Below are 20,376 nucleotides of genomic sequence, written 5' to 3' on the forward strand. Positions count from 1 at the left end.
ATTGTTGCAGCCAAACTCCCTTTTAATTACTTCAGCTTAGATTTAAAAGTTTCATGCTTATACTTTTCCATATCCAATCCATTAATAAATCAAATTATTAGCTTATGCCTAAACCAGTTGAGAATTCTATTTGAGCATGTTGTGTTGCAAGCCGTTTGACTTATCATGCATGCCCTTTTGCTAGCGTAGCCAAACGGCAGACAAGGCAAACGAAACTTGTGCCAAAATGGCACATAAGAGGCAGCAGACGGCCCAGTCGGCTGTCCAGTCCAAGCAAGACAGAGAGAAAGAAAGAGAGAGGGAGAGAGAGAGAGGGAGAGAGAGAGAGAGAGGGAGGGCGACAAAACTAAACTAAACTAAAGAAAAAAAGAGGCAAAATCTGATGACGTTGTCGCACACTTAATGTTACATACTTTTGAGGTCCTTGTGCTAGTAACGTTTCCGTTCATTCTACATTCGCAAGTGTTTTTGTTGTACATACTATTTGCATGGCACATGTTTCTTTCCTGAGCTTGAAAGACTTGCTTTAAAGATAGTTTTTATTGTGACTCGCGGATATTTGAAAGTGTTGAACAGAGTTGAGAGGCTTTTTGTTGATGGCTGCAAAAATAATCGCTTGTAGCTGCAATCGACAGTTGAATTATTCGATAACGAGGTTCTATTTTTTATAGAGCCTATGCAAATCTATTTGAATACAAAGGTTTTCTTCATTTAACACTGGTTCTTAACACTATTTTGATGTTTGATTTCGATTAGTTTGCATGTTTTGCAACACTATTCCTGAACGTCTTTCAGACGTTCATTTTATCAGACGTTCCCTTAGCAGCTAGTGTGAAGATTTAACTCCGAAATATCTGCAAAGCTACCTGCACTTACACTCAGATAGCATATATATATATTATATATGCTTATATTTATCTGTTGTATATTTATATAACTGATTTCTTTGCTTTGAGCTGCTTCCTTTTTTTTTTGTTTCGCACCCTTTCCTCAAATACGCTCTCACATTTCAGTTTAACAACAGAACTACTTACATTTCCTGCATTTCCAACTCCTTTGACTGCCTTCACGCGTCACACTTGTCTGATTGTGTCTGTAAGTGCTTGTGTGTGTATCTGTGTGTGTCTGTGTATGTCTGTGTGTGTGTGCGCGCGCATTGTCTTTGTGCCTGCTTCGGCATGTCGTTGCTGTGTTTCTTACACTTTATTGCACTTCCGCTTTTGCAATTTCGTCAATTTGACTTCTACCGTTGCCCTCGGCAAGTCTCACTTATTCCGTTTGTCTCTCACAATTCTCCCGCTATCTCTTCGAACTCTCCTTGTCTCGGTTGCTCAGCTCGCATTTCGCCTAGCACCTACCTGTGCGAGGTTTTTTTTATTTCGCCTTGTTTCGCCTAAAACGATGCTACGATTTTTTCATAGACGCGCTGCTTGCTGTTTGCCTGCGAATTCTGCCACTTCATTTGTGGCATGCTATATGCTCTGTCTACCCGTCATACCCCTCCTCCCCACCTCCCCACCTCCCTCGCCAAGTACACTCTTCCGCTCTGCCTCGCCGCCTTCACTCACTTAGACGCCTCTGGCGTCTGCTTTGTGCTGCTTTTGTGCCCAAGCTGCTTGCAGTTTATATGACAGTTTTTGGCATCGTCACACACACACACACACACACACACGCTTGTCTTTATTTGTAGTAGCATCAAGCAAAAAAAAAAGGAAGAGAAGAAGAAAATTTACGAAAAATACAGAAAACCCTTTCAGGAGCCTTTGCCTTTCAAAACGAAATGCGAGTATATATTAATGTGCCTCAATGTGACCGCATTTATCTCCGTCTCCGTCTCCGTCGCCGTCTCCGTCTTCGTCTCCGCTTCGCTCATCATTCACTCACTTGTCAGACTCAAAACACACACACAATCCCCCCTGTCTCTCTCGCTCTCCCGCTGCTCTTGATCTAACGCTATCTCTTGACTCCATGTCTGTCTGTGTATTTGCATTTGTATTCAAAACGCTTAAAGTGGATTTTTATTTCCTGTTTCTGTAACATTCGCCAACAAATACCCGCCCCCTAACAGCCACGCCCCCATTACGCCCTCGCCCATCAAATGGCTTTGAATGCGGCTGGCTCCTGGTCTCCTTTTGTGTATTTCTAATGCCATTTTTATACGCATTTACTCTTATTTTGGGCCAACATTCCTGTAAGTACATATGAGCGAAATATTTTTATGTGGTATTTTTATATCGTTCAACAACAACAACCACAGCAACAGCAACAACAACAACAACAACAAGAAGAACAACAACAACAGCGAGAACAACCACAATAAGCAGCAACACAATAACATCATTATCCTTATGCTCTTCAATGCTTTTCAAAATGATTGTCGATTCTGCCGTAGGCCACAAAGGATATTTGTATTTGTACTCATATTTACATAGCAGCTACATTATAAATATCCCTTCCATTTGCTCTGCAACTTGAAATCGCATAAATCTAGACAGAAAACTGACATTAGAGCTTTGGAGAAATATTTAAAGCGCATCTAGTTCATAATTTTCCCACTGTCATATGGCAATTCTGCAACTTTATGGCTGGCAACGCTGCTCAGTGTTAAATTCCATATTAAATTCACTCTCTTAATTATTATTTTTGGTTAGCAGTCCTTTTTCTATTAGAGCAGAAGACTGAGTTTAGAGATCAGGATAAAGCTGGTCAATCAACTTCTTGCTGTCATGTGGCAACCTTGCAACCTTATGGCTGGCAACGCTGCTCAGTGTTTAATTCAAGCTTTATTTCACGAATATTAATATACTCTATGCTCATCATTATTTTTTTTAGAGCAGAGAACTGGCATTAGACATCAGGAGACACATTTAAATCGGGTTTAGTCCATTAACTTCTTGCTGTCAAGTGGCAACCCTGCAACTTTATGGCTGGCAACGCTGCTCAGTTTAATTCACTATGCTATTCACATGTCTTCACGTTCTTTTGGCGTTTGTTAGAGAGCAGTCGTCTCTTCTTTTGCTGCCAAACAATTTAGTCTTTCCTTCGGCTTTTCTTCTATAATTTTCTTTGATTAATACGCCTTTTGCCTTGTATTCTTCGTATGCCATTTGTTGTGTGCTTGCAGTTTGCATTACATAAATGCTCAATCTATATGCCACGCCCACTCGCTAACAGCTGCCCCCTGTGCTGGTTGTTTCTGCCAAAAGTTAAAAGAAAATCGAACGCTGGTCAACCCGTTGCGGTCTTTTTGTAACACTTAGCTCATTATCATTGCTATCATTATCTGCATTATTGTCATCATCATTACCATGCTCATGATCATTAGCAATATGTGGCACTGCGTTTATCGCCTGTCGCTATTTAAAGCTCATCAATTAAGCAGCGAAACGTTTAATTTAAATTTAATTTATGCACACACAGCTGTCGCCACGCCCACGCATCACGCCTTCGCTGCTGACAATTTGCAGTGCATTAAATGATTATAAACTAATTAACTATTTTGCCTGACAAAATTACATATACTCTAGCGCATATGGCGCCGTCCCATTTAATGCATTGCAATTTTAAGCAACTCCCAAATTTCACATAACTTAAGTCCATTTGGTGCTGACAATCTTAAGAGGTTGTGGATCTAATTCGACTTCTATTTGTATTTCTAGCCATTAATAGCATAAAAAAACTCCAAGAGAATTTCCTAGTAGTAGCAGCCCCCTTCGACACTCTCGCCTTGAAGCAAACGAATCGGGAAACTGGCTTTGATTTCTCTTTTTACTAAACTTTCATCTAGTAGATATCTAATTATGCACACAGCTTAAGTGCCTTCTAATTGCTGCTCTTTACTCTGTTTAGCTTGTAATTGAAACCTGATTAATGTGATTACTGCCTGTATTGCTGCTTATTGGAAATGCACACGTATGCTGCATCACAATAATTGTATTATTTTTCTTGGTTACGATGAAAATGTGCTGTGCTCCTTATTAACTGCCGCACAATTGACTTGCGCAGCTATTTATATATATGTCGGCGATACTGCCCGTATTTGCAGGCAATCCGTGGCGTAACTCAGCCATGCGCAGCTTTCTACGACTACAGTTCAAGTTTGACAGTTTAAACCTACTTAGCTTCGAAATTGATATGTCTTAGTACAATGGCTGCAAACTTTGTCTATGCGAATGGCGTTCAATTTAAAGCTTCAACTTTGAAGTTCCAGCTCGCCCAAGTACCTAGGCATACACACAGATATATATATATATATATACATATATATATGTGAGTATATAGATATATAATCATGACTGTGCCTGCCGGGCGCACATGACGTATGCGCAATTTGAGGCCGCATGGAAACTGCCTTGTCTCGTGTTTGTTAGGGCGGCAGTTTTCCATTCCCTTTCGCAAGTAACTGCTTGCAGTTTATAGCGCCTCACATGTGCTATCAATGTGCTAAAACACACACACACACACACACACCCGCACACACAGCAGCAGCAGCAGCAGCAGCAGCAGTTGCTCTCCGGAGTGCCGCATGCATTTTTGTGGGACATTAGCACACAAACAACAAGAGCGTCAGCAAATAGCGCACATTATAAGACAGAGGCAACACACACACACACAGCATGACACTAATATATATACACACACACACACACACACACACAGTCATGTATATATATATATATATATATATATATATAAATTTATATACAGGCAGTCAGTTAGACAGGCGAACAGCGAGTCGATTGTTGCTACAAGCATAATCGTTGCTTATTGGCAGCTGCTGCTGCTGCCATTGACTGGCGATAAAGATGAGAACGCTGATGGCGCAGCGATGACTTTCATTCCAGCAAACAAACTCTCTGCGATTTCGCCAACACATTTGCCGGGCTTGACGCCAAATCTATCTCTGCATGCCAAGTGCTATCAGCTACAGCAAAGTACTGTAAAGCTTGCCAAGAATTAAATATTAAAATTGCTTCATTGGCATTTCCTGCAGCTTAACAACACTGACTGCTCTTGTCAGCCATTAACTTGCAGCACTTGCAACTGCATTTGACATGAAATAACATGAAAAGCAATTTTCCCAAATCTCAAACTGAATTATTAGCTGCCATAGTTAGACTTTGTTTCATAGATTCACAGCAAAAACCAATCTTCAAAAGCGTCTTCCAACACTCTGTTGTCAGTTTCAGTGTTCAGTGTAGCATCCATTTAATTTATAAAGTGGAACGCAATTTTCTTAAATGTCAAGCAAAATTACTTCTCTACGCTTTAATGGTTTTACACGGTAAAATGTTGATTTTAAAAGCGTCCTGCAACACTCTGCTGCCAGTTTCAGTGCTGTGCAGCATGGATATATATTTAATATTCTCATTAATTTATTTCATTTAACATATTCAGTTTAGTCTTTTAATTTAATTGAAGTGTAATATTTAAAATTTTTGCCTCAGTTTCGACAGAAATTCGCCCAATTTTGCTTTGCGAAACAACATTCCAAATGCCTCTGTATGTGTGTGCCTATGTAGAAGTATTTGTCGCACCTGCCTGCTGTCAGAGCTACAAGCATTCTTTGGCTTTTTCCACTCACCATTTTCCAAGTGCCTCGCTTTTCCTTTTGCCATTGCCTTTAGCGTGCATAAAGCATACTTTTAGGCAGCCATTTTCACTGTCACATTTAATTGAGTTTGCCTCGGCTGGCACGCTAAAAGCGACGTCATTACCTTTTACCCATGCCAATGCGCAACATTTTTAAGATACCCCCCTGCCCCATCCTTGCCCCCTTGCCAAGCTCCTGCCACAGTCACAGGCTCCTATTTCCACAGCAGCTGATCACCCACTTATTGTTTTGCCCAGCAAGCGCACCATTTAATTGTCAAATGGTACTCGACGGCAAGGACTCGACTTCGACTTCGACTTCTTGGCATGGGCTGTCTACAGGCTGCTGTATATGGTCAGAGGGAGGGTTGGTCCTGGGAGGGGGGCAAGTGGGGTGCGGCATGTCTCTGACGTGACATTTGTTGCAAGCTAAGCTATTTTTATGGGCATCGGACGAGTCGAACGGGCAACTTACATAGTCCCCCTCTAGATATATTGCTGCTTCGTCTTCATCTTTAGCTTCTACTTTTTCCTCTTCTTGGCCGCATTGTCGCTTTGCTGTGCTCCTTTGTGACGTCACCAGTTGCCATTTGAAGCGAGTGTCCGTTTAATTTTCCCGCTCAATTTGCAGTCACTAGAGAAACAACAACTCATGAAGAGATGAAAGCCAAAACCGGGGCACAGCTGACAGGTAGCGGAGTGGGTGGAGCGGCGGGGAGGGGGGGGGGGGGGGTGTAGATGGTGTTACGGGAAGTGGCCTTTTAAACAATCGACTGCCAAAAATCAAATGAAACATTTTGCTATCCACATTTTTCTTGTTTTTCACTTATTTTTATTATTTTGGTTTTTTTTTTTTTGATTATTTTTATTGCATTTTCCGCTTTGATTTCATTTTGGCAGCTGGACCAAAGTGGGCGTGGCTGGCGCGTTACCTTGCCAGCGGCAGCCACTGTGACGCCTTTTGATGTCGTGTTGTCGTGCTTAGCAGCCAGAGGCGTGGCCGGAAAACATTTTCGCTGCCAATTCGCCAAATTTTAAAAGGTTTTCTTTCATCCTAACTTTAAAATAGATTCGATGTCTATATAGCATTTAAATATTGTGAAAGCTGCTCAGTTTGATTTTTCGTTCATGCTGCGAGACCATCTCAACTTTCTTTTTTAGCTGAAAACAATTCGCGAAATTGCAGCGAAAGCGTTTATTTTTTGCGACAAGCTGTTTTTCCGTTTATATTTCTCCTTTGGCTGTCATGTATTTGTGCGCGCTGCCAGCACAGTTTTGAGCACGAGCCAAGTGTCAAAGACAAAAACCGAGACACAGACTGACACACACACACCCCTCCCACTCCCCCTCCCCTCACGCACACCAGCACGCACGCACACAGGCGCACAGTTATGAAGATGTTTTCATGTGGGTGTCAACTCTTGTCTGCTTGACATCAATTGACTTTTTGAGCATGCACACACACACACACACTCACAAAAACTTCAGAGTAAGCCTGCCCAACTACCAGTTGCCCAATACCCACGCCCCTCCCCCGACCCACTCTACGCCCAGCAGCCGCCGCTTAATTATGTTGTCATTGAGTTTAATTGAAATTTTTGGGCACGAATTTTAAAGTGGAAAACATTTTGTGTATTATGCAACACATGCATCACGCGGCACGCGGCATGCAGCATGCAGCATGCGGAAAAGTGCAAGTGAATGGGTGCATGTGTCTGTGTGTTGATGGGCAAGGGGGGGGGGGGGGGTGAAATGTGGGCGTGCCAAGTGGGTTAAGTGTGTTAGCTACAAATTCATGGCATGCACACAGGCACCAAGGCAGGGCAGCAACAGCAACAACAAGAACAACATCACGACGTTGACACACATATGCAAATTGCAACGCCATTAACAACAACAACAACTACAACAATAACGTGTATCTCTGTGTGTGTGTGTGTGTGTGTGTGAATCAATACGTTTGACACTAATTTGGGCATCATTTGCATTGAGATTCATTGAAAACGGCATCGTCATTGCCCAAACAACAACAACAACATCATCATTATTATTACCGGCATCATCATCATTATTATCTTTATCATCGTCATTATCAGCATTATCATTGTTGTTGAAGGCTCGACCGAAAACACGAACACAAAAGCTTCAAATTGCAGCTGGGCCAACAAACGAACAGGCGAGTGATATGGGCAAGCGGAGCGGGTGCTGGTGGCGGGGTGGGGCGGGGCACTCGTTAAACAGCGAGGCACCAGGGAGCAAAAGCAGGAGCACAGAGAGCGAGAGAGAGCTGAGGGCAGACGGGGAGATGAGAACAAAGCGTAATAAAGCGACTAAAAGTGCTTGGGCTAAGCATGAGGCACAAATCTGCTGCTCCTCCTGGTTGGGCGTCTCTCGCCTCCGCTGCGTCCCTCCTCTGGGTCTGGGTATGGGTCTGGGTCTGTCCAAAAAGGAAGCTGCCTGTCAGGCGAAGCAAATGCCCGTTTGGGTTGTGGCTAAGGAGTTAATCCCAGGGCGCATTATTGGTTATATTGCCAGCTAAAGCGGTCGCAAAGCTGTTAAAATCAATTGTCGAGATATAAAAAACATTTCGATGAACTCTCCCCCCACGCTGCCCCTCTCGTGTCTTTCACTCTCCTGCTTCAACTCTCGATTATAATCGTGTGGAATGTGTGAGAGTTTCAGCCGATTACAATCGATAATTAACGCTCAGGAGTATATCACTTAACATATGCTAGTATAGCCTATGGAAGGAAGCCTCTTCAGCTTTTCTGAAAATATACTTGAGAATTACATTTATGCATTGTCAGCCTGGCTTATCAATCGTTAAGTTCTTGGGGCTTGTTTTTGTCAGGGTTGAGACAAGTGCTGAATATAACATTTTCTTGGTCTGTCGGGAATTGGAAGGCGGGTCAGTTCATCACAGTCACGAGCCACGCCCACTGCACTAGGCCAAACTTAAAGATGTTTTGCAATAGCAGAGATACATTTTGAAACTCAGACCACAAGAATTGCTTTTAAGCAATCAAATTAAAGCTACAAAATAATTATTGCTCAACAATAATTATAGCAACCTGAGTTTAATTATATTTTTGTGAGCACATAAATTAATCGAAAGAAAAAGAAAAACAATAATTAGCCTGCCAAATTAAATATTTAAGGCCCTGTTTTGAGTATTTGCCATCAGACTGTTATACATATACATATATGTTATATATGTGAAATATATATGCCACAAATTTAGCTATTCATATACTCATACTTACATCAATACACTCCATATTAACTTGCATATATATTAAATATATGCTCAAATGTTATCTCACTCTTTAAATTCGCTTGTCGCGCATCAGTTTGCTTTGCCATTCTGATATTGGCGTAAATTAATAAATACGTTCAAAGTTTGTTAATACCGAAACGATAATTGAATTTGCTTATCGGAGAGATGCAGCTGCATAAACATAAGTGCACTCAGACACATGTGCCAGTGTGTGTGTGTGTGTGTGTGTGTGTGTGTGGATATATATATATGTATTTATTGAATGGGTTTGGGCATTAAATTTTCAATATTTGTGAAATTGCGCATACGCAATGTTGTCGCGGCGGGCAACCAACCAATCGCTTAGCCAACGAAATATGCTTTGCATTATGCAATGCGCCTGGCTGTTAATGCACTTGGTCACACACACACTCACTCTCACACACTCACTCACACACACATACAGAGCCCCGGCCCAAGCTCACACCGAGCGGCAGCATCAGCCTCCCATCGGCACGCCCGCTGCACTCCATGTATAAAACATGTTTTTGCATTAAACGTATTTCACATTTTGGATTTTGTATTTTGCACACACACACCAACACACACACACACACACACACACACATGCATGTGTATTATGTGTATATATTGTGCTACATTATTTATGAGGGAAGGACGTTAGGACTATGACGACCTCATGATGTTTCTAATGATTGCAGCAATCATGATAATGATCGTCATGATGATGCTGCCGCTGCTGCTGCTGCTGCTGCTGCTGTATTTAAGTGCACACACACACACACACGCACACTCGCCTGCCGTTTAAAGATGTTTAAGGTGCTCTGGCCTGGTTGCTGGCTGCTGGCTGCTGACTCGTTGCCAGCTCTGCGACCTGTTTGACGTCATTTGGATGCTCGTTAGCTACGCGCACAAAAGTATCTACACACATATATCTATATATATGTAGCTAAGCTGATCAGCAGACATTGAGCTCGCCTGGCTCCACCCGGCCCACTTACATCAAATATATATAAAGATATGTATAATTGAAATTTCCGCGTCGCGCCACATTTGTCATCCAACGCATGACTTCAAAAAAAAGATTCCAAAAAACTTACTAGCTAAGTGCTTGCAACTACTATTGTGATAGTTTCTGATACCCTGTATACAGTAACTGCGTGGTATACTATAATTTATGGCTGATGCATCTGCACATTACGAATTCAGTTCAAATTGATATCAAATATTTGCCTGATCTTGAGCTGGTTATATTCAACTCAAATTATAATCCATAATTTATTGGGTAAATAATCGCCATCAGTATCTCAAGTAGCTCAAGTCGTGCATGCTCGACTGCAGCAATCTCGTAATTTGTTGGTTTCTTTATGTTGGCCTGGCCAGTTGCTTAGCGCAGCTCTGGTTCCGTTTTTTCCTTTTTGGCTGGCGACGCGCAGTCTGAAGTCCTTTTTCTGATTGTCAGACAGTTGTGTCCGTGTCTGTGTGTGTGTGTGTGTGTGCTGGCCAGCGAATAAATATCATAGCATACTTTTTTGGGATTTGTCGATGCGCTTTATTAATGAACATGGCGCGCAGCGTGTCAACATGGCTCAGCGGCTGGTCGAAGCAGCGGGACGGGAAGGGAACACCAGGCCAGAGCGAGACGGCACAAATACATTGTATAAATATTATGTAAACACGCAAACAATGAAGTGATTTGTTGCTACTTAAATTTAGCCCCCCGAAAGAGAGAGTGAGAGAGGGAGAGAGGGTGTGTGCCAACAACAAAAACATTGGCAGCACTAAATTTCTATGCTTGCACGGCCGCAGTGGCAGGGCGGGGAGGAGTGTGACTGTGTATGTGTAGGTGTGTGTGTATTTGTGTGTGTATGTGTGTGTGTGTGTGTTTGTGGCAGCCACTGTTGTTGCGTCTAGTTGGCTGCCCACGCTTCGCTTAGCTGATGCTGCAACTTGAAGAAATCTTTTCATTTTTTGCTTTCATTTATTTTTTTTTTTTTCGTGCTCTACTTTGGCCGCAGTCTCCACCAAGCCCCGCGTGTGTGTGTGCAGAAAAACTGGAATTAGTTGCCAAAGAAAAGCGAAAGAGAAAAAAAAACATTTTTGAAAGGAAATATGTAGCCGGGCGTCGGTTGTCGAGCGCAGTCGCTGTGAAAGTAGAAAAACAGCGCCCAAGGCGGCCCAAAAAAAAAAAAAAAAAAAAACAAAAAAGAAAATAGAAAAAAAAAAGTGGGCGGCAAGGGTTCGGCAGCCAGTTTCCAGCTTGTTTACCAACACTTAAACAGCCCGCCGAGTGGCACAAGCGCCGCCTGCCGGGCGCGATAAGCAAGCCGCAGAGCCCGCCGTAGATGAGAGCGCGAGAGGCTTGGCTCGAAACTAAAACGGATGCGTTTACCTGTGGCTATGTTGCCAGTGTTGCCTCTGTTGCTTGTCACGATATACATATATTGGCCATATACACATACATATTGCATACACATTTATATACTTATAATATATGCACTGCTAAAACACTTTGTCGCACATGAGGAGCGCAGCAAAGAGCCAATTAAAAAGCTTTATTGAAATAATTATTTTTGTTCCAAGAAAATGCATATGAAAAACGTTTTTGTTCATTTATTCTGCGTATCGAAATATTTGGTTAAATGCCTGCGTTTGAAAGAATTAGTCATGCGAACACACACATGCACACATACTAATGTATAGGCATTTTACACGCTCAAAAGCATTTCAATTGCATTCTTCTTGTTCGTGTCGCATTCTTGAATGCTTCACTGAAATTAATTTGAAGATGATTTATTCTCAAATCGAAGCTCTGCTAATTGAACATAAATAACAATATATATAATATTCTATATATGTTTCTATTATTATTTCTTCAAAGTGGTAAATATTTGTGCAGCATTTAATTAAGGAAACCTTCAAGTTATCCTTGACATTCAGTAGCTTCTGCCTTGTGGTGCAATAACACTTTGTTGTAGCTTCTTTTTACACTCACACACTCGCCACTCACACACTCACACACACACTCACTCACACACACACACGCATGCACACCTGTGCTGCACTTAATTCACTTAAATACGCTCGGTCCATATGGCAAAAGCCCATTGCCTTCACTCAATTAGCCCGGTCGGGGTGCCCCGCCGCTGGCATCCACAATTGGCTGCCTGTGTGGGGCACTTTTTTGTTGTAATGCAATTTGAAACAAATTAAAAAGTTGTGCGTGGATATATTTTGCAGCCGATACACGATAGTCGTGTGGCATGCAGCAAAAGCTGACGTGACCAATTTGGGCATAATCAAATGATATATGCGATAATAATGTCCAACTAATAAAGCTCAACTCAGCTATAATTCAATTCGTATAGCTCAATGCAATTGGCTTTGGCAGCATATAGAAACTGTCTTTGACGGGCAAGGCCCAGACCCAGACCCAGACCTGACCACTTGAGCCAAGTGCTTACAGGGAAACGTAGTTGGTGGCCATTGCTGCGGCTCCTCCGGCAGTACTTAGCTCCATCGCTCCATCGAATTGAAATTCTAAATGTGCGACTGCAGGCAAGTCCAAGTACGGCAACTAAGCAGCTCAGCTTAATAGTATTTAATTCAAGTGTATATATTTATGCACACGTATCTATTATCTTTTATCCATGTGTATTTATATAAATAGAATTCTATCTAAAGGCGCAGCTGGAAAAAAAAAGTCCTGCTACTTGACGTGGCATCCTCTGAACGTGGCAACAAAGACCACTGACAACATCTGATGTGACAGCTCGGCAGCTGGGCCTGCATTGTGTGGGCGTCCTCTGTCCTGTGTGTTGTGTACGCAAGTGTGGGCGTGGCAGGGGCGGGTAACGCGTTCCCAGTTCAATCCAATCCAGCTGATAGTCCCGTGTGCATTCTGTTGTGCAACTGTTCGCCATAATTGTGCATTGATTATCATAATGCTAACCATCGAAATTACGCAGAATATTGCGTCAGACTCGGGCCAAGGGGGGCGCACTCAAAGGCCACTCAATCGCCGATTCAGTTAATCAGGCAGTCAATCAGTCTGTCAATCAGTTGGTGCACTCGATCAAATGAAGCGTATACTAAAACTGCCACATTACAGCAAACATGCTAAGAGCCTGCTAATAATATGCTATGTTTAAATTCAACTAATGAGCGCTTCTTATTCTGATGTATTGATTGATGCTTGAAATGTATGCAGCTATGCGGTATGCCAAAGCACAAAAGATCCCATTCACATGCTACGAGCCTGTAAATAATATGCTGTGTCTACATTAAGCTAATGGGCGCTTCTTGTTCTGATGTATTGATTGATGATTGAGATGTATGCAGCTATGCGGTCTGCTAAAGCACAAAAGATCCCATTCACATGCTAATAATATGCTGGTCCCATTCACATGCTACGAGCCTGTAAATAATAATTCAGCGCTTCTTGTTCTGATGTATTGATTGATGATTTAGATGTATGCAGCTATGCGGTATACCAAGGCACAAAAGATTCTATTCACATGCTACGAGCCTGTTAATAATATGCTATGTCTAAATTCAACCAATGCGCGCTTCTTATTCTGATGTATTGATTGATGCTTGAGATGTATGCAGCTATGCGGTCTGCCAAAGCACAAAAGATCCCATTCACATGCTACGAGCCTGTAAATAATATGCTGTGTCTACATTCAGCTAATGGGCGCTTCTTGTTCTGATGTATTGATTGATGCTTTAGATGTATGCAGCTATGCGGTATACCAAGGCACAAAAGATTCTATTCACACATTGATATTGCCTAATTTCTATAGCTATATTCATGTTTGTATCTTGTTATGTAGCTGTTAAACTGAAACCAAAATTAGATTCAATGTTAGCTACCTGCTTGTTAAATCTTGAACTCTTTTGTTTTTCTTAACTTGCTGTCAAAGCTGACAGTCCCTTTTTGATTTTATTGTTAGCTCTAAACTATTTTTCAGTCATTGAAAGTAAGATATTTAATGTGAGCTGTAAAGTACATATCACAATTAACAGCTGGTTGGAAGTTGGAATACTCTCGATGTTTATTCCTTTCAAAGATACTCTATAAATAACATAAGGGTAGACCAAAATATAGTTAAATTATCAGCATGAAAGCCTTCTTTGACTCTGACTCTCTCTCTATCTCTCTCTCTCACACTTGTTGTGCTGCTATCCCTCGCTCTCTCTCTCTCTCTCTCTCTCTCGCTCAGTCTCTCTTTATCTGCGTATGTTGGTGTATGCCTATCTGTGTGTCGGCTCGACTTCCGTTTCCGCAACAGCTGTCCGTTCGTCTCACTCTCTCCTACATATCTCTCCCGCTCTCTCTTTCTCTTTAGCGCTTTATATGCTAACTAAATGTTAAGTGCAATATTAAAAGCAAATACGAATAAAATTAAAGTTAATTAAAATATATCGAACGCATTGATTGAAAATAATCAGAAACGAGTAAAGTGAAGCGCAACGAAACGCGACAATTAAACGAATTTCAACTCGAGATGCCAGAGAAGCACTAGACCCACTGGATAACAGCCCACCAGCAGACGAGCTAACCAAAGCAAACCAAAACAATATGATTGCCACATTGTTTATTATATTTGCATTTATACGCGCCTTTCCCTGGAGTCGCCGTCGCGCATATGGCGCCGCAGCCGGACGCCCACCGCTGGCGCTGACCCTGATGCCTGCCACGGGACCGGCTGCCGACGAGGAGGAGCAACAGCAGCAGCAGCAACAGCAGCAGCAGCAACAACAACAACAACAACTGTTTAACAATAACAACGGACCGCGCTCATCCATCACAACGATGGGCAATGGCCATGGGCATGAGGAGCATATGCCGCGTGCGCGTCGCAAATCCTCCAAATTCCACGAGGTCACATTCAGCGGCAGCGTCGGCGGCGGCGAAAGCGACGGCGAGGGGGAAACGGGCAACGCTGAGCGCAGAGCAGCCGTAACTGCGGCATGCACAGGCATTGGCATACCAGCTGGCGGCGGCGGCGGCGGCGGCGGTGGAGGAGCTGGCATGAAACGCCATTCCCTGGGTGCGACGAGCACGACAAGCAATTCGGGCTCGACAACGGGCACGGCAACGGCGCCATATCGCACGCTGGGCACGAGCAGCAGCCGGTCGCGGGGATCGCGCGACTTTGGACATGGCCAGCCTGAGTATTACCAGCTGCAGGCTGGCTCCACCTCGTCGAACGGTGGGCGGGGACTGACGCAGCGCAGCGATACAATGGCCACCGAGGCGGAGGAGTTTGAGGATGAGGAGCGGCCGCCGATGGACGACGATGAGGATGAGAGCTATGATCGCGAAACGGAGGAGTTCTATAGCAATATACAGGATGCCACCGGCACCTCGAGCAGTCGCAGCAAACGCTCCTCGCTCTTCTCGCGCTCCGATAGCTCCGCAACGACAACATCATCAAGCGGCGGCGGCACCTTTACGGGCGCCAAGCGCAGATCGGCTGCCTCCATCATTTCCTCGTCCCTCTGCTCCGATGTGATGGGCGGCAGCGATCGGCGCAGCTCGACGACCACCGATAACAGTGGACGCTCCGTAGCCGGCTCGGTGCCGATCAGTAGCCAGCGACGGTCCAGCGGCCGCATTAGACGTTACGTCTCCCGGATGACCATCGCGGGAGCGAGACGTCGCACAACGGGAAGGTAATGCCAACGCATCGAAACGCTGCGTTCATATGTCTCTTAACACCTTTTTACTATCCGTTTCGCTCTCTTTCTCTCTCTCTCTCTCTCTCTTTCTCTCTCATGCTCTCTCCTTATTTAACATTGTTTTCTTTGCTTAAAACCTTTAAGGGGCTTGCTCTCGGGTCCGATGTTTCTCTTCTCTCTTGAATCAGCTCTCACATAGACAAGCCAAGAGATGCATTTGACCGACGATACGTTCCTATGAACTGTCCTTAGTATTATAATATATTATAAGCCACCTGTTGGGTCGATTCGACCTTAAATTGGGAGGGAACATCATTAAGAACGTAGTCATATAAATGTGCTTTGCGCCTGAGACGCTTTGAGCCCGTGTGGTTTTGGTGTCTGAGCGTCGAACCAGCAGACGGAAAGTTGCTGATTCAAATTCAGCAATAAATGTTAATGTTGAACAAAAAATTTTCAAATCAATGGAATTTGATAGGTTTTTCAGCGGCTTTCTAACTGCCTGACCCACCTTTTTGACTTGGGTAATTTCTCGATACTCTTTATACTAAGCACTCCCATTAATCAGTTATTACCATCGATTGTAGCGACAATTGGCATTAGGAAAGATTTATTCCGTATTTTTTGTTTATTTTTTCCTTGTGGACTTTTAATTCAGTTTTCCCTTTCACAAATACCCTAATATCTATTGTTGTAAAACGTTCTTGCTTAAGGCTTAGGCATCCATAACTTGCATATCTCCCAATATCTGCCAGTCTGAAGCGCAGACGGAAAAACTTCCATTACTAAAGATTCTGTTTTACCAACCACCTCCATTTTGGGCTCTCCTAGTGCAATGTTTTTATTGAAGCATTCGACAATGTGCGTGCAAGGCAATAATACTTTCGTTTGATTTGGATTAATTTACTCATGATCCGTTCTCCTGCTGCCACTGCTCGTGCCTGGCCAGCAGCTTCATGCCCAACGGCCGTATCTGCTTGAAGGCACGCTCCAGAGTCGCCTCCTGCGCGGCCGGAGATTCCTTTGGTGCATTCGCCTCCTTGCAGGCGCGCGTCGCGCAGCGCATGCGCTGCATGCTGATCTCCTTGCAGGCCAGGCGAATCTCATCGCCGGTAAAGTGCTCGGAGAGATGTACCAGCTGTTCAAGCAGCCGGGACGTCAGGCTGACCGTTGTGCCCAGCAGGCGATTGATGAGACTGGAGCGCTCGGCGGCGCTGGGCAGCTGGACGAGCAGCTTCTTCTCGAAGCGTCGCAGGAAGGCCTCATCGATGTCCCAGGGCAGATTGGTGCTGGCCAGGACAAAGACGCCGCTGAGCGTATGCTCCATGCCGTCGAGCAGCTGCAGCAGCTCGTTCTTGAAACGTTTCGAGGACTCATGATCGGTGGCGCGATCTCGCTTCGAGGTCAGACTCTCAATCTCGTCGAAGAAAATAACGGAGGGTGCACGACGCGCCGCCATGTGGAACAGCACGCGCAATATTTTCTCCGACTCGCCGCGCCACTTGGATACCATAATGCTGGCCGTGATATTGAAGAATGTCACCTTGCCACGCGTCTCGGCGTAGAGCGCCTTGGCCAGAAAGGTCTTGCCACTGCCCGGCGGTCCGTGCAGCAGCAGTGAGCGCCAGGGCTTCAGGCCGTGCGCAAATAGCTGCGGATACTCGATGGGCGTCAGGACCGCCTCCTTGACCAGCTCAATGGCGCACTGATTGCCGCAGACGTCCGTCCAGCGCAACTTGATGTCCTCGCACAGAATGCTCGTCTTGACCAGCTCGGCCAGCGCCTGCCACTCCAGCGAGGCAAAGAGGGCATCGTCGCCCGCATGGCCGTGCTCGATTTCGGTCAGTGCACCCAGACGTGGCTCTGGCGTCGATTCGGCCGTCTCCATTTTTTTGATGTGCAGCGGCAGACGATTGGCCTGCAGCTGTCCAGGTCCCTGCTGCTGCAGCTGCTGCTGTTGCTGCTGCTCTGTGATCAGGCTGGCGGCAGCTGCGGCTGTCGCAGCGCCGACGCCCGCATGCCAACAGGCCTGTGCATCACCGGGACGCTGCTGTGACTGTGACTGTGACAGTGACAAGGACAGTGACTGGTCCGGTGCACCTGTCGCATTCTTCCCGGATTTCGTGGAGTTGAGCTCCACCTTGAGCTTGGGGCCCATCTTCTTGAGAATGCGCGGATATTTGCCAAACTTCAGGTTGAAGAAGCTCGCGTACTCCAGATAGATGGCGTCCAGGTCCACATTGTCGCACAGCTCGTACTCATCGGTGAGCCGCCCCTCGCCCTTGAGCGCCTCCGCGCTGCTGTAATAGCCGTTCTCCAGCAAGTAGCGGTGCATCAGATACAAGAGATTGCGTCGCCGTGTGGTAAAATTTCGCACATCCTCGCAGAGCACCGTCGAGGCGGCTGTGGCCGCAATCCCATATTTGGTCTGAGGCTTCATCTGGCTGCGCAGCATGAGTTTTCCTCTAGCCACTAACTGTTGGTGTGTGCTTTATGTGTATACAATATATATCTATATATATATTTATCTTTCTATTGTTGCCTGTTTATTGTCGAGCGCCGCGCGCCTAACTTCATCTATCTCATCAAAATGGGAGTAAAATACTATTGACAGCATTCGCATTGTTTGCCTGCTTCAAATAGAGTTGCCATAACAAACACGCCAGGGTTGTGCAGGGCAACGTCACACACAGCTGCACAGTGGGGTCGATAGTCAAAAATCATGGCATTTATTTTTTAACAAACTGTGAAGGCAGCTAAAAAGTGAAGTGCTCTAAAGGTAGCACAGAGCATATATATAGAGAGAGGTAAAGATGATAACATAGGTATTCACTTTTGGAAATTTAATGTTAAATAACTTATTGTTTCTCTTCCGTTGTTCGTGAAATTCAATGGGCATGACGTGGAATGACATTCAGATGTGTGTCTGTGAGCCTAGCTATAATTTTATCCCCAAACTGTGTTTTTTTGGCCCCACTGTGCGTATTGCAACGTTGTTGCCATTGGCTGCAGTCCACCAGCTGCAGCAAACAGTCATCAACATTTTGAGTAAAGACAACCGCAAATATGCTCAGCCGCAAAAGTCAACAAGATGCGAATTGTTGCGGCGAGATGAGTGAAAATGCGGCTGATTAGCTGATAGATTGGCTGGGGTTTGGCATCTGTTCAGCTGCCACGAACCGTGCGTCAAATGTGAGTGTGTGTACGTGAATGTGTGTGTGTGTTAGCTACTAATTAAAACTGAGCAGAGCGTGAAGGAAACACCAAAAATAAACGGCCAAGCCGCAGCCAAATACAATTTTCTCAGTTTAAGCTGGCTGAGAATCGCATAGAAAGGCAGTTGACGTAAACGAAGTATAAATGAAGATTGAAATGTTAAAAAAAAACAGTTGTAACTAATTGTTTTTTAAATTAAGTTGAAGTTTAATGATAGTTAACCAGGGCAATGAAGATATTATCTTCCCTGAAAGCTTATAGGATCCAAAATAAAACTTTAATATTAAATAAAAAATATATAATGTTCTGGCAGCTATGTAGGCTCGGCTAGTCTATAGTTCACATTAAGAATATGTAAAACGAATTGATCAACTCTTTGCGTCAAGTGGACAAGTGTGATTAGGTAGTGAATGGGCTCGCATTGGTGAGTCATCAGGTAAATTGCAATCATTTGGCCAATGTGCGTTGGCCGTTTTGTCGTCCAACGTTGCCAAGAAGTTGCATGCACAATTTGTTTCTGGTGGCCACCAGGGCGACAGCTGTGCCAACGGTTAATCAAATGCGCGACGCAATGAAATGAAAATCAACGATTCTCATGGGCGGCTTCTTTTTGCTGCCACACTTGCAACACGGCCAGGCTATGCAACATTCATATGCCTCAGTGTTCCATATTTTTGCTTTTCCTCAATCGCTGCCTATCAGAATTTTGCCTCTTAAAAAAAATACCAACAGCCAAGGTAGCTCCGAGGTGGGCCAAATGGTGGGCGGGCTACGGTTGGCAGTTAGGGGAAGCTCTGACTAGTTGTGTGTGTGTGTGTGTGTGTGTGTGTTGCATGACTGATGCTATTCTGTGTGTGTGTGTGCTCATTTCATAACGCACGCTGCTTCGCTCGCACTTTTAATTTAGTTTGTACACAGCAATGGCAATGGCTGCCGTGACGCCTCCAGCTGCTCGAATCTTTTGGTGTCAAACCCATCCCCTGCACAGGCTCTGGCCCAGCCTGCTTTGCACACCCATTGCACATGGCAGTCAGTCTCAGGCTTTTGTTAATGGCCTTGTGATAGTTGTTTTTTCTTTCTTTTTTTTTTTTTGTTTTTGTTGTTTTTTGTGTTTGTGCTGGCTCAAAAGCAGCTGCCACACACAAGTGTCGCTGCACGTGTCGCTGGATTGGTTTCTGGGTTCGGTTTCAGTTTCAGTTGCAGCTGCTGGGAATATTGTGGCCAAGGTCTTATATCAGTGCAGTTCTGAATGTATTCATTGAATGCACTCATTGGCCTGCGCGGCACTCCATTAGTGAGCCTCGGCATTAATGGGTATGTCAGCAGTTCGTGGCAACAGCAAAAACTTGCTGCTCAATGCATTACGCACGCTTTGAGCTTTAAGGCCAAGGCAAAAACAATTGTATTGTGTACATTTAAATTGCGTGCCCCAACAGCTCGACTCGTGCGTGTTGCATACTTGCAGGCGTTGCCAAAGCCGAAAGCAACACCTATCTAGGCAAAAAGACAATGAATCTAAAAAGGGTTGGAGGCTGCTACGCATAGAGCTTTCCATTGTTGTGGCAAGCAGGCGGCAGGCAGGAAATGTGCCCCACGGCAGTCGC

General features: G+C 44.5%; 2 protein-coding genes across 13 annotated transcripts in view; one reads left to right on the top strand and one right to left on the bottom strand.

Annotated features, from left to right (window-relative positions):
• Positions 1–20,376, top strand: part of dnc (phosphodiesterase dunce) — a 144,333-nt gene that overhangs the window by 90,894 nt on the left and 33,063 nt on the right. The window contains exon 1 of one of the 12 annotated variants that reach the window (XM_064700705.1): positions 14,433–15,550. The exons of 10 other annotated variants lie outside the window; for them this stretch is intronic. In XM_064700705.1, coding sequence (XP_064556775.1) covers positions 14,454–15,550 — 1,097 coding nt within the window. In that variant the 5' untranslated portion in view covers positions 14,433–14,453. Of the gene's footprint in view, positions 1–14,432; positions 15,551–20,376 lie in introns of those variants that run through there. One more of the 12 variants, XM_064700706.1, reaches the window with a different exon arrangement.
• LOC135441171 (katanin p60 ATPase-containing subunit A-like 2) lies at positions 16,166–18,136 on the bottom strand. Its single transcript, XM_064700670.1, has one exon. The coding sequence runs from the start codon at positions 18,009–18,011 to the stop codon at positions 16,464–16,466; it is 1,548 nt and encodes a 515-aa protein (XP_064556740.1). The 5' UTR covers positions 18,012–18,136; the 3' UTR covers positions 16,166–16,463.

The sequence above is a fragment of the Drosophila montana genome, unplaced genomic scaffold, assembly GCF_035044405.1.
Source record: "Drosophila montana isolate Dmon_TW-CO22-7 unplaced genomic scaffold, ASM3504440v1 contig_1853_1, whole genome shotgun sequence".
In the NCBI taxonomy this organism is placed as follows: domain Eukaryota; kingdom Metazoa; phylum Arthropoda; class Insecta; order Diptera; family Drosophilidae; genus Drosophila; species Drosophila montana.